This window comes from Stegostoma tigrinum, chromosome 14 (genome assembly GCF_030684315.1).
Source record: "Stegostoma tigrinum isolate sSteTig4 chromosome 14, sSteTig4.hap1, whole genome shotgun sequence".
NCBI classification, from domain to species: Eukaryota; Metazoa; Chordata; class Chondrichthyes; order Orectolobiformes; family Stegostomatidae; genus Stegostoma; species Stegostoma tigrinum.
Window position 1 is genome coordinate 33,792,153 of NC_081367.1, and position 17,986 is coordinate 33,810,138.

Consider the following 17,986-nt stretch of genomic DNA (forward strand, 5'->3'; position numbering starts at 1 on the left):
TACATGATATGTTTGACTTCCTAATTATGATTAATTTGTACTTTGTAAAATGCAATGTTTGATAGAATTTTAGTTTTGAATGAGAGGAGACTATGTAACTGTTTAAAGAAATGACAGTAATCCTGTTTTAAGAAAATTGAAATGATTCAGTGCGCTTTCTTGAAATAATGCACCTTTTGAAAAATTGATTGCATTGTACTAAACTGTGTTCAATTCATAAAAATGCAAATCTATCACAAAATAAAACCTCAGCTAGAATCATCATTCCAAACCATCATTTGCATGGGGATTTATTTTTCAATTTGTGTTTCATTTAATTTTTATGAAAAAAAAACTCAATTGTTTTAAATAGAACACTTTGTTACCAATATATTAAGTATCATTTAGCAACTTTACAGAATGATTTTATGTGATTAAGTAATTTTTTTGTGACAAACCTACTTCTGATCACCAGTAATATATTTCTAAAGGTGGACTCTCTGCTGTATTTGTGTTTTATTTGAATAGAATTCTACATGACAGCTGTGAATATGTTACAGCAAACTGTACGGTGAAAAGGTTTTAATGTTAAATTATATCTGACAATTGTCAAATTTGGTTGGTTGCTACCATTCAAATGCTAGTGATTTGCAGGATAAGAATAATTCCTTGGGCCACAGATTTTTGATTGATATATTTTTAGAGCAAAAATATAGAATATGCGGCTGAACATGGGCTCTTATTGGTAAATGTGCATACTGTGTGAGAAAATAGAGCATTGTTTGTAGCTTTAGTGTTGAAGTATTTGTAAAGTGAATTTGATGTGACATCTCAGTGGTTAGTGTTGTAGCCCAATGCACATTTGTCAAATTTGATCAGGGATGTACTCTGTGATCTTGTGGTGGGGCAATAAAATGTATGCCAGTTTATTGAAATACTTCCCTGTAGTCCAAAGAGTATAACAAAACTGGCTTACCTTTTGTGTGTAATATGGATTATGGAACTGTAATGCATATATTTATTATTAATGTATTTAATTATACACTATTGATGTTGATACCATTTTGTGCGTTCTTTGTGTGTTAGAGATTAGATAATAAGTAAGGAATCATTTAACAATCTAACCTCTTCCATTTGAAACAAATGCCTAATACGAAATTATTTGGAAGCAGGAGCATAAGTTTTTTTTTAATATCTTCTGTCTTAAGTAAACTAAGTATATGCTCTGCAGCTTCTGGGAATTATTACCGAAGAGGATATTTGTTAAATTAGCCTGCCAGTTTCCATCTTCAACCATTAATTGTTTGCAAAATACTTGGGGTTGAATTTTCCCATTTTTCAGTTGAAGTGTTTTATCAAGTGAGATTCATGGTGCCTGGTCTACCATGGTTCACAGTGATTCTGTTCTTTATATCATCAGTTATGGATTTGGGCTCCATGGTGCCTATTTCATTGAATTGTGCAGCAGGAGAAGCAGAACGCTGACTGCTGCTGGGACCTTGTTGGTATACATGCTGCCAGTGGAGTTCTGAAATCCCAGCTGGACACCACTTCAAATGTCAAAAACTGGATTTCACAGTGTGGTTCCTGGCTGTCACCATGAAGGGTCTAGAAAGGGAAGCTGGCACTCCATTTTGCTCTCATGGACTGAGAGGTGCTGGTGGATAGAGTGAGGAAGAAGAGGGCAGTACCTTATCTGAAGATTACCAAAGGAATCCATGCCACCAGATACAGCTGGTTAGGATCAAGATAATAACCTGAGTTACTGCTGTGTCACAGGAAAAACTTAATTGAAAGTAGTGTAAGGAAATGGTGTCAGAGATCAGTAAACTGGATCAAAGGATGATGAGGTCCACTGTTATGACCAGCACTATACTGGCTGCAGTGTGTGTGCGTCTGATTATCTCCATAGAGAGGTTGGTGATCACCTTGGACAATGATGTCCAGCATACTTAGTGTCTGCCAGATAGGCACGTGTACCTGCACTCCATCTCTCTTGCCACAGGTTCAACATCAGCAGCAAGGCAAGGAGAAGATGAGGGAGTCAGTTAACTCAGTTGAGGCACATACACTGTTTCTCCTGCATAAGCTGTAAGGCTGACTTTCACGGAGCATGGTACCAGGCAATAACAAGTCTACCACTTTTTGACCGGTAGGTGCTTCCAAACATGATGAGCTGCCTGCCTCTACCTGTGTGTTAAAAACAATGCAAGTCACAGAGGCTGACAGCCTCCAAATAAGCACAAAGTGAGCCAGTGCTAATGAATGATGGTTTGAGCCATAAGATGCATTCTATGAGTGTTCCTGCAAAGCTATATGCAAAAATAATGCAAGTCATTAGTATCCCTGTACTTCAAAGTCAGTTTGCTAAAAGGCTAAAGTGATGTGAAGCTTGAGCCAATGCCAGGCATGGCAATATTACTAAATACTTATGCTCCTGAACTTGCCACAGTCAAACTGTTCCATTACAGTTACAGCACTGGCACCTATCAGCCATGTGGAAAATTGCCCAAGTATGTCCGGTACATTAAACAGGACAATTCCAATCTGGCCAGTTCCTGCCCCATCAGTCTACTCTCGATCATTAGTAAAGTGATAGAAGGTGTCATCAACAGTGCTATTAAGCAGCATCTACTCAGTAATAACCAGCTCAGTGATGCCCCGTTTGGATTCAGTCAGGACCACTGAGCTCCTGATCTTATTACAGCTTTGGTTTGAGCACGCAAAAGAGCTGAATTCCAGAGCTGAGGTGAGAGTAATAGCCCTTGTCATCATGGCTGCATTTGACCATGGCATCAAGGAACCCCAGTAAAACTGAAGTCAGTGGGCATTAGGAGCAAACACTCTGCTAGTTGGAGTCATGTTTAAGACATAGGAATTTGGTTGTGATTGTTGGAGGTCAGTCATCTCAGCTCCAGGACATCCCCACACACGTTCCTCAAGCAATTGTCCTAGACCAACATCTTCACCTCATTCAATCAATGATGTTAGCTCCATCATACAGTCAGAAGTGGAGTTTGATGATGATTGCTCAGTGTTCAGCACCACTGATGACTCTCAAGTATTGAAGCAGTCTGTGTCCAAATGCACTAAGACCTGGACAATATCCAGGCTAGGGCTGGAAAGTATCATCTGCATCACACAAATGTCAGGCAATGACCATCTCCAATAGGAGAAAATCTAACAATCGCCCCATGACATTCAATTCCATTATCACTGCTGAATTTTCCATTATCCAAATTGTGAGGTTTAACGTTGAACATTTCATAGAGCATTTCATAGGCTAGAAATATTGCAGTGAGTAACTCACCTCAATCTCCCCAAACATTCCACCATTTACAAGACACAAGTCAGGAGTATGAGGAATACTCCTTACTTGCCTTGATGAGTGCAACACCAAGAACATTCAAGAGACTCAACACCATTTGATACAAAGCAGCCCACTCAATAGGCACTACGTCAACAAACATCCATTCCATCCACCGCCAACGCTCAGTAGCAGCAGTAAGTACTATTGGCAGAAATTTGCCAAAGAATCTTAGACAGCACCTTCCAAACCCGTGAATACTACCATCTAGAAGGACATCATGGGCCAATTCATGGGAGCATCACCACTTGCAAGTTCACTTCCAAGTCACGCACCATCCTGTCTTGGAAATGTATCTCCATTTTTTCACTTGCTGGGACAAAATCCTGCAATTTCCACCCTAATGGCATTGTTGGGCTACCTGCATTATTTGGACTCACGAATCATCTACCCAGCTAGTCCCATTGCCCAGCCCTATCGCCGTAGCCCTCTAAATTCATCATTTCAAATATACAGTTTTCTTTTGAATCTACCTCCACCACTCTCACGCAATGCATTCCAAATCCGCCAACTCCCTGAATAAAGACGCTTCTCCTCATCTCACTCCTAACTCTTTGTGAACAGTCTTGAAATTGTGCCTCTAGTTATTGACATCCAACTACTGAAACAGAACATCCTTCTTTACCCTGTCAAAATTGTTTATAATTTTGGGCACCTCAATCAGGTCATCACTTAATATTCTCTGCCCAAAGAGAACGAGCCCAACTCTCTAATCTTTCCTTGGATCTAACATCCCTCATTCTGGGTATCTCCTTTGCACTGTCTTCAAGGCTTCAACATTCTTCCTTAAAATAAAAAAAAGGTGCCCAGAACTGAACAAAATACTTCAAATGTGGTCTGACCAATGATTTGTAGAGTAGCTGCCTCGCTTCCTTGCTTCTTTTTCCTATGCCTCTATTTGTAAACCCAAGGATCCTATAAGCCTTTTTAACAATCGTTTCAGCTTGCCTGGTCACTTTCAGAGAATTATGCACTTGAACCCGATGGCCCTCTTTCCCTATTATCCCTCATCACTACCATTGAACCTGTATGGTCTCTCCATGTTTCTTCTACCAAAATGCATTACCTCACATTTCCCTACATTGAAATTCGTCTGCCAGGTGTCTGCCTGTTTGGCCAACATATCAATGTCTCTCTGAATTTGTTCAGTGTCACAATTCACTATTCTGCCAAGGTTAGAATCATCTAGAGATTTTGAATCATTGTTGATTTAGAATCAATGCCCATCTCTAAATTATTTATCTAAATCAGAAAAAGCAAGGGTCGCATTAACAATGCCTGAGGAGCACCACTTTCAACTTGTCTCTAATCTAAGAAATGCCCACCTGTACCTACCCTCCATTTGGTATCTTTTAGCTAACTTCTAATTTATCCTGTCAAGGGCTTAGCAATCCCCAACGTTTTTACTTTGCCATTGAACCTGCTGTGTGGCACTGTATCGAAAACTTGCCTAAAATCAAAATATACAACATCCTCAGCTCTACCTTCATCCACTGCCTGTGTCACCTTTTCAAAGGATGCAATTAAATTTGTCAAACATGACCTGCCCTTGACAAAGCCATGTTGACTGACAGGCATTAACTTATTTTTTCTTTAAGTATATCAATTCTGTCAGTTTTCTTGCCGTTGGTGTGAAGCGGAAGAAGAGTCTAAACCCGAAACGTCAGCCTTCCTGCTCCTCTGATGCTGCTTGGCCTGCTATGTTCATCCAGCTCTGCACCTTGTTATCTCAGATTCTCCAGCATCTACAGCTCCTACTATCTCTGGTTTGTAGTTTGCTGGGTAATCCTTTGCCTTTTTTTTAAACAACACCATCACATTTGCAGTCCTCCAGTAGTCCAGGACTAATGCTGTGTTGAGGGAGACCTGGAAAATTTATGTCAACTGCTCCACAATTTGCTCCTATACAGCTCTCAGCAATCCAAGATGTATCCTATCCAGTTCTATAAGCTTGTCTACCTGAAGTGCTGCCAGCCTTTTTAGCAACTCTTCTTTGTCTATCATTATGCAAGACAATTTTTCAACTGATCAATTATCACCATCTTCTAATTTGTTAAAGACAGAAACAAAATATTAATTTAGTACCGCTGCCATACCGTTTGCTTCAACAAGCAGTTTACCCTGTTTGTTTCTTATGGGCTCCATTTAATCTTTCATTCTCACTATATTTTCCCAACCTTCTTGCCAACGTCCATGAAAATCCAGGGCGATGCAATTGCACCCTTGATGTTGGAAGAAATGAAAGCATTGATTATTCCGAATTGACTTTCCCCACTTTCCCTTTAACAGCGATGCTATGTGCACTGAGATGTCTAAACGGGTGAATTTTGTGTTGTGCTCCCTAATAATCAAGCCAAATTGAGAACTCGAATGCCATTCAAAATGAAAATATTTAATGCAGTAAGACTGATAGTGTTTCAACTGCATTGAGTGTTACCAGATTTCTCTCTCCTCATCAAATGTCCCAAGTTAATTGTTCTTGTACTACTAAATAATCATTTGTTTTGTTTGTTGCTCCAATCAAGTCAAAAGTTAATCCATGGTAGATGATAGTTCCTACTTTAGACAGATGAATAAGGATTTCTCTGTACTCTATAGTAAAACGATGTTTACATTTTTCACAATCTTGCAAGAATTGTTCTCAGTTTAAAGTGCAATGTGCTTAATCAGGAGCGTATTTAATTTTGTTCTATTTTTAGGAGAAAACAGAATTGATTTGTTTTCTTTTTAGCTGTATTTATATTGTCAGGGCAATCTAGCTGTGAAATAAATGAATCATGTAAAATATCATGTTTAAGGCACACAACTTTTTAATGCTCAAAATACCATTGAGAATACGAATACAGGATGCATCTGCATCTGAATTTGATACCTTTTCCAGTACAGTATTGCCTGATGCAGTTAAAATTCAGCCTAATATGTACCTAAGTCACAAAAGATACAATTGTTCAGAATCCTGTTAAATGTTTTAAATTGCAACAGTCATTTGGATTCCTGATTGCTGATGGAATGCCACATTAGCACCCTACTGCATACTGAGCCTAGCTTCTGAGACAACTTTTCCTTTATTACAAAAACTATCTACTGTTATCTCTATACTGTCAGCTGTGTCCCAGCCAATCTGCTGCAGCAGCCTATATTCCTGGTAATTAACCAGAGGTTAGTGTGTCTGCAAGTTGATTGGTGTTTAGGAATCGTCTGTGCAGTTGCATGGCCATACAGCTGAGAGAGAAATGGGCTGAAATTTTCATCTGCCCTGATGTTGCCTTACTGCTGACCAACATTCAATGTTTCATCCTCCATAAGCTGGAGTTAATCCAAAACTTTGCTTTATGTATTCTAAACTGTATCAAGCCGCAATTCCCTGTGACTCCTGTGATCAATGACTTACATATCCCTGCAGTCCAGCAACTCCTCATTTAAAATCCCAATCCTTATGATTAAATCCCTTCAGAACTGGAACCTTTATTTTACTAAGGCCTTACACACTTCTATAAATTTATGTCCCATGAACACTGAACACTGGTGCCATCCCTGTTCTGTCACTTTACTCTGTCTCCAGTCTTCTTGGTCTAAGCTCTATATTTGCTTCCTTAAAAGTTTCTACCTCTTTTTAAGACTGTACCTCCTCTGAATAAACTTTTAGTCATCCTTCTTATCACTTTTGGTGGCTTGGTGTTTTCTGTATTATGCTGTAAAGCACACTGAGATATTTTCCTACACCAAAGGAGAAATACAGACTGTTGTTCTAGGAGTGGTATGTGTATGACATGTAATCGCATAAAGATGTAAAAGGACCTTAAGGGGCAACCTTTTCACGCAGAGGGTGGCGTGTGTATGGAATGAGCTGCCAGCGGAAGTGATGGAGGCTGGTACAATTACAACATTTAAAAGGCATCTGGATCGGTATATGAATAGGTGGGGCTTAGAGGGATATGGGCCAAATGCTGGCAAATGGGACTATGATAATTTAGAATATCTGGCCATATGGACAAGTTGGACTGAAGGGTCTGTTTCCATGCTGTACAGTTTGATGACTGTAAATAAGGGAATTGTGTGGTGTTGCACTTATTGACTACATAATGAGGAATCTTTGATGTACCCTAAAGAAGCCTATCACCATAAAGAATACTCAAAAATGTCAAAAAAAACTGTCTTGGACAATTCTCAGAATTTGTTGAAAGGGCAGTAATGTAGCAGGAACAGAAATTGCTGGCGAAACTCAGCAAGTCTGGCAGCATCTGTCGGGAGAAAGCAGAATTAACATTTCGAGGCTAGTGACTCTTCATCTGCAGTTCTGAGTCACTGGGAGTGTAATGTTAACTCTGCTTTCTCCCCACAGATACTGCAAAACCAGCTGAGTTTCACCATCAATTTCCTATTTTGTTTCAGAACTCCAGCATTCACAGTTCTTTGTTTTATATTACTATAATGCAATACCTTCTGTGATTTAATCAATTTTAAAAGATGCCATTGTAAGCCAGGTAAGTACAACACCATGGAATCTTGGACCACAAAGTTTAAATCATGCTTTTAACTTGCATGTATTTCAAACTACTACTCCTAAATTGTGTTGATATTCTGAACCAATATCATATATTTTCCACTGCCACAGTGATCCCACGTTGGAAAGTACTTCATTGACTGCAAAGCATTTTGAGATGAGCTGAGATCATGTAACATTTTCACAGACACATGTCTTTCTTTGTTTCTATAACCACAGAAGCAATTATACTACGAAAAGCTCTTTCTAAACACCTAGGGTCATAAGATCAAACTTCAAAATGCAGTAAATCAAACATATAAATGTAAAAAGATTGACTTGTCAGGATTTTTGGGGTGGGAGGGCTTTGTTTTCTTGGGCGCATGATGGAGAACAATGTTTATAAATCCATGATGTATAGCAATACATTAGAGAGAGACACACATTTGCAAACATATAAGACCTTAATGTTTATGTGTTGTAGAATTAGGCTACTGTATATAACAAAACAAGATTTGGTGTTTAAATTAATGTCAGGATAGGCCCCTGCAGTGGATTAGTGGGTCATACTGTTCAGAGATTGAGCAGCATCTGTTTTGATAAACGAAATCAGTTATTGTCAAGCGGAACAAACGGGGACAGCTAACATAAATTCATTTTAGGCAAAACCTGGAGTCCCAGCTAGATTGTCCTTCCTTTTGTTAAGTATGGGCTGCTATGTTGCTGCCCCACAGACATTCAGATTGGAGCAAATAGATTAATATCATTTGGCACAGCCTGAAAAGCATTCATTAACTTTCATTATCTGTATAGAAATGGAACCATGTAAATTAGGAATGCTGAGAATAAAATGTGTCCATTTATTCAATATCTTGCAAAATTTAAAATGTTCACTGCATCTGTTGAAAATACTTCTGTGAGTGCTTTCACATGCACATAACAAACTCAACAAAGAACGGACATGTACCAAATTTAAAGTGTTTTTGTATAACTTTTAAACATAATTTTAGATGCCTACGAAGTCTTGATTTTGATACTTGTTCAATTATTTAGGCTGTTTGGATATTTTTGTATTTTTATAATTAAAATAGATTATGAAGGTACAACTTAAAAATTTCTTTCTAGAAATTTTAATTCAGGAATTTGATATTTCCCACATGTAACATAACAGACATCAAGATTAGATTTAGTTCTTGCTTTTAATGAACTAAAATCAGTTTCATTTTATAAGTTGTTTGTGATTGTACATTATGTAATATGGCTCCTTCATCTTAAATATGGCATATGTTGAAATTTTATAGGTGCAATTTATAGGTACATTAAGGTGACATTTATTGCATGCCTGTCTTTTTCTTCAATGTACCAATAAATAAAACTTTTACTTCGGACTCTTTATTTTCATATGAAAGGGTATGTTGAGTTTTCTATTTCAATGCAAAGTTGATGTAATTTATTTTATATATTCATGATTGAAGTGACTGAATTAAATCCTACTTTGGGAGTTTGCACCATTTTTGGTAAGTGTTATGAAACTTATGCAAACTAAATGTAATGCTATTACATGCAGCTCTTCCTTCCATCTTAATTGTTTCCACAAAAGAAAATTCTTTATAGAACTATTTGCTGATGATGAAAGTATTCATGTAGTTTGAGATGTAACACACCAAAACTGCTTTTGTTTGTTCTTACTAATTGGCTATGGCTGACCTTTTTGATTTCTCTGACAGTGGAAAGATGCATGAGTGTAATGCAGTCAGGGACCCAAATGGTTAAGCTAAAAAGTGGAAGCAGAGGCTTGGTTCGACTTTTCTACCTGGACGAACACCGGACCTGCATTAGATGGCGCCCATCAAGGAAAAACGAGAAGGCAAAAAGTAAGAACATGTTGCTTCTACTTTTCAATTACTGTACAGTACTTTTATTAAAACTCATGAGTAAATATAGAATTAAATACCATGTGCTTGAAAATTTTTTTAAAACATTTTAGTTTGATACAATAGACAAGCAATTTGCAAACCTTGCATCAAAATTTACGCAGTAACCAGAAAACAGTGCAGATAACTGAATAAATTGCATTGCAAAAATCTGTTACATGCATAATCTGCTTTAATTGTTAGAATAAATGAGTACATTCTTGAAAGAACTTTAAAAGAGATGGAATGCAAAACAAGGAATAGTATGTATTCTGGAAGACCATAACTTCTGTACTGCGTGAAATAAGCACAGGTTTAATTGGTCAGAAACATTAAATTGCTGCTTCATAGACGCTTATACATTTTTTCAAAACATCGGACAAATGTTCCAATGCCTAGCATTTGAACAAAATCAAGCCGTCTTAAAGCCACAACCATGTTTAAATTTTAAAAAAGCATTTTAAAATAATTGGATAAAATTTTAATGTACAGAGCATAGGAACAGGAGTAGGCTAGACAAGCCATCAAGTCTGCTCACTTACTCCGTAGCTGGTCATTCACTTTTCCATGCTATCCCATTTCCCTTGATGTCACTTATATCGAGAAAAATGTCAACTTATGCCTTTAACATGCTCAATGATTGAGCTTCCACAGCCCTCTAAGGTGAAGATTCATAACCATCTGAATGAAGAAGTTCCTCAGTCTTAAATGGCATTCCCCTTATTTTTCCACTATCTTGCCTGGTTCTAAACTCACTAGCCAGGTGAAATATCCTATCTACATTCCCCTGTTGTGCACTATAAGAATTTTCTAAATTTAAATTAGATAACATATAATTATTTGAATCTAGACCAAACAGGGGCCCATGTTCCTCAATCTCTCCTCTTAAAACAATTTCAACATCTTGGAGATGAACTTGTTGAGCATCCATTGCACTCCCTCTATAGAAATTATATTCTTCGATAGAGATCAAAACTATACACAATGCTGCAGGTGTGGAGGCTACATACAATTCCAGAAAAATATCTTTATTCCTATGCTTAAATCCCCTTGCAATGAAAGCCAATGGATCTTCTGACTTCTTCCTTACTTATTGCACTAGTATCCTAGCTTTTAGTGACTCATAACCATGCATACAGATGTCACTCTGGTCATCAATCCTTCCGAACCACTCACCATTGGTCTATTTTTCCACCAAAGTTGAAAATTTCATGTATCTTGTTCGTTCTGCCATGTTCTTTCCTGTTCATTTAGCCTAGCCAATTATGCATAAAGCCTCCATGTATCCTCCTTGCAACTTGCATTCCCACTTAGTTTGTGTCATCGACAAATTTAGAAATGTTAGAATTGGTCGAAGCACCCAAATCATTCATTTTCATTTTGAACAACTGTGGACCAAGATCCTTGTGGTAGCCCATGCAGTACAATCTGCTTTCCTGAGAATGATAATAAAATGTGAGGCTGGATGAACACAGCAGGCCAAGCAGCATCTCAGGAGCACAAAAGCTGACGTTTCGGGCCTAGACCCTTCATCAGAGAGGGGGATGGGGGGAGGGAACTGGAATAAATAGGGAGAGAGGGGGAGGCGGACCGAAGATGGAGAGTAAAGAAGATAGGTGGAGAAGGTGTGGGTGGGGAGGTAGGGAGGGGATAGGTCAGTCCAGGGAAGACGGACAGGTCAAGGAGGTGGGATGAGGTTAGTAGGTAGCTGGGGGTGCGGCTTGGGGTGGGAGGAAGGGATGGGTGAGATTCGGGTGGCATCATTGTGGCAGTGCAGGAGGCCCATGATGGACATGTCATCAAGAGAATGGGAGGGGGAGTGGAAATGGTTTCCACTCCCCCTCCCATTCTCTTGATGACAAACCATTTCCACTCCCCCTCCCATTCTCTTGATGACAAACCATTTCCACTCCCCCTCCCATTCTCTTGATGACATGTCCATCATGGGCCTCCTGCACTGCCACAATGATGCCACCCGAAGGTTGCAGGAACAGCAACTCATATTCCGCCTGGGAACCCTGCAGCCATATGGTATCAATGTGGACTTCACCAGTTTCAAAATCTCCCCTTCCCCCACTGCATCCCTAAACCAGCCCAGTTCATCCCCTCCCCCCACTGCACCACACAACCAGCCCAGCTCTTCCCCCCCACCCACTGCATCCCAAAACCAGTCCAACCTGTCTCTGCCTCCCTAACCGGTTCTTCCTCTCACCCATCCCTTCCTCCCACCCCAAGCCGCACCCCCAGCTACCTACTAACCTCATCCCACCTCCTTGACCTGTCCGTCTTCCCTGGACTGACCTATCCCCTCCCTACCTCCCCACCCACACCTTCTCCACCTATCTTCTTTACTCTCCATCTTCGGTCCGCCTCCCCCTCTCTCCCTATTTATTCCAGTTCCCTCCCCCCATCCCCCTCTCTGATGAAGGGTCTAGGCCCGAAACGTCAGCTTTTGTGCTCCTGAGATGCTGCTTGGCCTGCTGTGTTCATCCAGCCTCACATTTTATTATCTTGGAATCTCCAGCATCTGCAGTTCCCATTATCTCTATTCCTGAGAATGATCCCCGTTTTTATAAATTAGCAGTTGATTTCTGAAAACCCAGTGCCTGTGCATTAAAATGATTTACCACTTTTTCTTCTTTTTCCAGTTACCATTGATTCCATTTGTAAAGTTTTAGAAGGGACCCAGTCAACTAACTTTCATCGGTATGCTGAAGGGAGCTTTGACCCAAGCTGCTGCTTCAGTGTTTACCATGGCAATCACATGGTGACGTTGGACTTGGTGACTTCTAACTGTGAGGATGCACGCACTTGGATAACTGGATTAAAATACCTAATGGCTGGAATCAAGGATGAAGCTTCACTTACTAAAAGACAGAGAATTCACGACCAATATCCTTTGCATGTTTGTGTAATACACACCATAATCATTTCATCACTGCAGCCTTGTCATGTACACGGCCTGTATTAACATGTACTTGAATTGTTTCACAGTAAATTTCACTATCAGCACTTTTGCTTTGCTCATGTAATACATTTAATTGTAGCATAAAAATAAGCAAACATCCAAATTTGATGCTTTTGCTAATTTTACAGCAGAAAAGCGTACAAAGATGCATATGGATTAATTTCCAGCATTAGCTAATGTATTGTCTCTGTGTACTGCATTTTTGTTTACCCTTAATATCTTTTTGCAAATCGATAAGGCAGATCTTTGAAGAAGCTGACAAGAATGGAGATGGTTTGCTGTGCATTGAGGACATCTATCAACTGATGCATAAACTAAATGTGAATCTACCTCGCAGGAAAATCAGACAGATGTTTCAGGTAAATAGCCTGGTCATAACTGATTAATGCTGGCCAATACCGTTCCCTTCACATTAAGCATTTATTTCTTGTTTGTATGGAAATGCTAATATATGGTATTTGTACCAGGTTAGAGAATTTACAAAAACACATTTTTCTCACAGGATTCAAAATGTGCAGAAACATATCACAATTAGGTCCACTTGCAGCAATTAGACTGCACTTCATCCAAGGCAGCAAAGGAATAGCCTGTATTTTATAAGTGATAAATGGCACAAGGTGTCACAGTATAATCTGGAAACCAAAGGCAGAATTTTCACTCCAGTGTGAAGGCAAGAATGGAGGGAGGGAACAAGTAATTTTACACTGTCAATTTACTGGCACCATCCTGCTTCCAGGGCGTTCTACTGGAGATCAAATTGAGGTCTGGGTTGGGGGGGAGCGGGGAGAGGCAACGGAGAGGACAAATAAAGTTAATTGTCAAAGGCTGCCTGGAATTTTCCAGTTGGCTTTTGGGTTGCTGAGTCAGCAATAGGCCAGCCGAAGGAGACACCTTTCCAGGATCAGACAAGGGGAGCAGCGCTCCAAGCAGGTTTTGACTCCCCGCTGTTGACCTGGCCAGCAGATCCTCATACACAATGGTTGCCTGGCAGCTTCTTTGAATTCAGATTGTTGAGAAGGCAGCAACATTAGTTGGAGGCACTTTCATCTGCTCTGCAGTGGCAAGTTGCAACCAGAAAATCTCCTATTTGCCCTTCAGCCTCAGTAGCTCACACACCATTCTGATTGAAGTATGTTCTCTAATTGGCAAATTCAAATAGAATCACTGCCGCTTTTCTGTTCTAAACGTTGCAGAATAGAGGCACACGCTTGACTGCAACATCAGGTTCTGTTCCGAAACACAAAATCCTGCCTCAGCTTATGAACAAATAGACAACAAAAGTACAAAAATAAAGTTGCTGGAAAAGCTCAGCAGGTCTGGCATCATCTGTGAAGGGGAAGAACAGAAGGTCTGGTGACTCTTCCTCAGAACTGTTTGCATTTCCTTAGACTGGACTCCCACCCATGAGGAACATCCTTTCTGTGTTATCCATGTTATCAATACATATTGAAAATAATTGAAATTTCAATTTGGCTTATGATCAAGTTCATTCAAATCAGGTAAAGGTGTTTTACGTATGTAGAAAGCTAAGGCACATAGGCAAGGAGAAAGGGTGTGGAGAAAGAACTCATTATCTTATTTTGTTACTGGAATGCAGTTAGTTTCCACCACTCTGTACTGAGTTGTACACTAAGACAGTGGCAGAAACTACTTTGCCTTTGGCGATAGAAGGGACATACAAACAGACTTTTGTAGATTCAAAGCATCCACTCCTTATTTTAATATAAAACTGGTGCCGAGGACATATTCTATTCAAGCTTTTCATTAAATATACTGAATTAGCATGATTCAAGATCTCTTATTTCCACTTTCCATTGAATAAAATTTGGTTGTAATTTTCCCTGAAAACTGAACTTGATCTTAACCATCCCTTCACCAGAACCTCTAGTTATCCTAAAATGAAAGAACAAAATTGTGCCTGTAATTCAGTGAGAGCTCAAATAGTTGAAGGCCTGGAAGTTGAATTTAATCAATCATCAGAGAGCTTAACTTGATATCCTCAATTAAATGGAAAATATCAGCTTACACTACACTCCAAAAATTGAGATGGATTATCAAATCTTATGGCAGGAGGACTTATGCCTGCATATAACGTAAAGTTATTTGTATATGTATCACAATTTAATGCAAGTGATGAGTAAAGACTGTTTGCATTTTTAATATGTTATGACTGTTAGAAGTACGTAGAAGTGTCCTTGAAGGAGAGAGATTTCAGGGAAACAATGATGAGTTGAGATTTTTTCAATCTGTATGTCAGTTTATCCTGACAAAATGCTTTTTACTAATGTATAACATACAATGCAATGTTCCCAATGAAATCTTTCTTTCAACCATACTTTTTTTAAAAATGTTATATCGCCAAATAAAGAAATTGCTATTATTTTCTGTTCTAGAAATGACTTTGAGGTGAAAATATATTTTCATCATGTGATGCTGATTTAATGATTTTTATGTCAGTAAAGACCTAAATAAGTCTAAAGGATATCAGACCAATACAGGAAACATAAGACAATAATTTACCAAACAAAACTTAAGACATTTTTGAAAAAAAATTAAATTAAAATCTCCTTTCACTAAAGGTCTTGTAATGATTTGATGATTCTTCAAGGATTAAAGCAGAATCAATTTCTCCAATTTTCAGGTGACCCTTACCTCCCATCACTTCATATTTTTGGCATGTAAACTTTTTCAGTTTTTTGCAAGGTTGACAGCCGAGCTGAGACAGGTTAAAATTCATCGGACCTCTTCATTTCATTCGCAAGTAGAAATACAAAGTGACAGAAATGGGCAAATTGCTGCATTTCAAGCTTGTGTAATGTCAGACTGACTGTCTGTCTCTATTTTTTAACTATGTGATTGCCGTAGCTAGAAAGGACCAGAAAGCTCACAACAGAATGAGCACATGGCATTTATATGTTGCACAAAGAAGATTCAAAAGGAATGCTTAAAACTTAGCTAAAGACAAATGTCATGATACATAATTATCAGTTTAGCCTATTGCATTTTGTGCTAAATACATTTAAACACTTCTTTACTAATCTTTTCAGTGAGAAAATATCTGGAATGATGCACTGAAATATGACATATGTTACCTAAGACCATGTAAAGGCAACTGAAAACTTTAATGCGCAAGTAATGTTCTTTATATGTTTTACATGTTTGAGGCTGGAGTAGCTTGGGTCAAATGAATTATTTATAAATGTATATTTATTACCCTCAATAGAGGCTGTTTTTGTAAAGGTGTAACAATACAATGTTGCCAGACAATGTTTGAGAAAAGTACTAATTTCCTTCCTAATGTCCTTTAAGGATATTTTTGATGTTTTCAAAATTAGTATGTTGGACACAGTCAAACACAGTAACTGAATCAGTTGCTGATATTCCTTCATAAATTTAATACAACTTGAAAAGCAGAGAGTGCGCCGGTTGTGATATCATTATTAATATGACAGAATTATACAGCTGATGCCCAATAAAGCAGAAAAAGAGCTAACACAATGTCATTGAAGCTTACAGCCCAATGGCCTTAACATTGACTTCACTAGCCTCAAAGTCCCTCCATCCCCAGCATTATCCCATGTTTCAGCCATCTCCTCCTGACCTGACCTAACGTGCCCATCTTCCTCCTCACCTATCCACACCACGTTTCCCACAGACGTATCACAATAACTCCTACATGCATCCACCTATCACAGTTACTCCTACCTTCTCCCCAGTCCTACCCCGCTCCATTTTTTTCTGGGCTCCCCTCCCCCTCGCCAGTCCCGACGAAGGGTTTCAGCCCAAAATGTTGACTTTCCTGCTCCTCCAATGCTGTCTGACTGGCTGTGCTTTTTCAGCCTCACACATCTAGACTCTGGCTTCCAGCATCTTCAATCCCTATTGCCTCCAAGTCATAGAAGACAACTTTCCCATGATGGTACTCTCAGTGACTTTGATATAAATATGATCATAAATTTGCTTTTGCAAAACCTTCTTCACAAATGCATTAGAAATTTGATCTTTTAAGTCATAGAAGACTGTTCAGTTAATGCAATGGATAAAATTAGATTTTATTGCTTGAACTGTGAATACCTGATTATGATTAAACAGCAGTAAGCTAATTGACTATTTAGGGTCACCGGTGTGACAGTCACTATTTTAAACTGTTTGTTGTTAGACATTTGGTACTTTATTGTCAGTTTTAAGAATCTATGGGCAGAATCCTATTAGGGTCTGCATGTTGTGGACTGTGGTGAGATGAATGGTAGAATTGAGCTGGGATGTTCGATGAGGCCCATCTTGCTACTTCGTGTACTGCTTTTCTCAAGCAGCATGGTGGGATTGTCTCTAGCAGTGGCAAGTTGCGATTTGATGCTCATAATTATTTGTTAAACACTTTGTTAACAGCCCATCTCGCCACACGAATATTCTGGTTATGATCTTATGAAACTTGCCATGCAAACTAGCTGTTGGGAGCACTCAATGTGAAAACCAGAGCAGGCTCTTTGACTTCCCACTTACTCCAAAAAGTCTTCCTGTTGGACACTAAGCATTAAGATCTGGACAACACTCCATTGGCACTACCATGAGCATCTCACTTTGATTGATTGATTGGTTGTTTGTCATGTGTACATAAATAATGAAAAGCTTTGTTGACAAGCAGTACAGGCAGAACACAGCAAGTAAAGGATGCACAGATCAAAAAGACTCTTAGGCATACAGGTTACATTATTTTTCGCTAGAGTCCATTCAACAGTCTGATAGTGGTCAGAAAGAAGTTCCTCCTGAATCTGCTCGTACATGTGTTCAGGCTTCTGTTTCTTCTGCCTGACGGAAGATGTTGTAGGAGGTTGTGGTCAGGGTGTGATGGGTCTTTGAGGATGTTGGCTGCCATTCCACAGCAGCAAGCCATATAAATAGAGTCCATGGATGGAAGGTTAGCTCCTGTGATGGTCTGTGCTATGCACACCACCTTCTGTAGATTCTTATGGTGCTGGGCAGAGCAGTTGCCATACCAGGCCATTATACACCCGGACAGTTTGCTTTCAATGGTGCATCTGTAGAAGTTGGTGAGGAACCTTATAGACATACCAAATTTCCTGAGCTGCCTGAGGAAGAAGAGGCATTTTTCTGCCTTCTTGACTGTCACATTTACGTGTGAAGTCCAGGACAAGTGGTCGATTATTTTCACTCCAAGGAACTTGGTGCAATTCATTCTCTCAATCTCAGTTCCCTTGATATAGATGGGGGCATGCTCTCCTCCTTTCTTTCTGAAGTTGATGATCAGTTCTTTA

At 39.2% G+C, this 17,986-nt stretch overlaps 1 protein-coding gene across 4 annotated transcripts in view; it reads left to right on the forward strand.

Annotated features, from left to right (window-relative positions):
• The window catches only part of plch1 (phospholipase C, eta 1), a 145,775-nt gene that overhangs the window by 51,334 nt on the left and 76,455 nt on the right, over positions 1-17,986 (forward strand). The window contains exons 3-5 of one of the 4 annotated variants that reach the window (XM_059651088.1): positions 9,557-9,703; positions 12,391-12,643; positions 12,949-13,069. In XM_059651088.1, coding sequence (XP_059507071.1) covers positions 9,557-9,703; positions 12,391-12,643; positions 12,949-13,069 — 521 coding nt within the window. Of the gene's footprint in view, positions 1-9,556; positions 9,704-12,390; positions 12,644-12,859; positions 13,070-17,986 lie in introns of those variants that run through there. The other 3 variants (XM_059651087.1, XM_059651085.1, XM_059651086.1) reach the window with 3 other exon arrangements.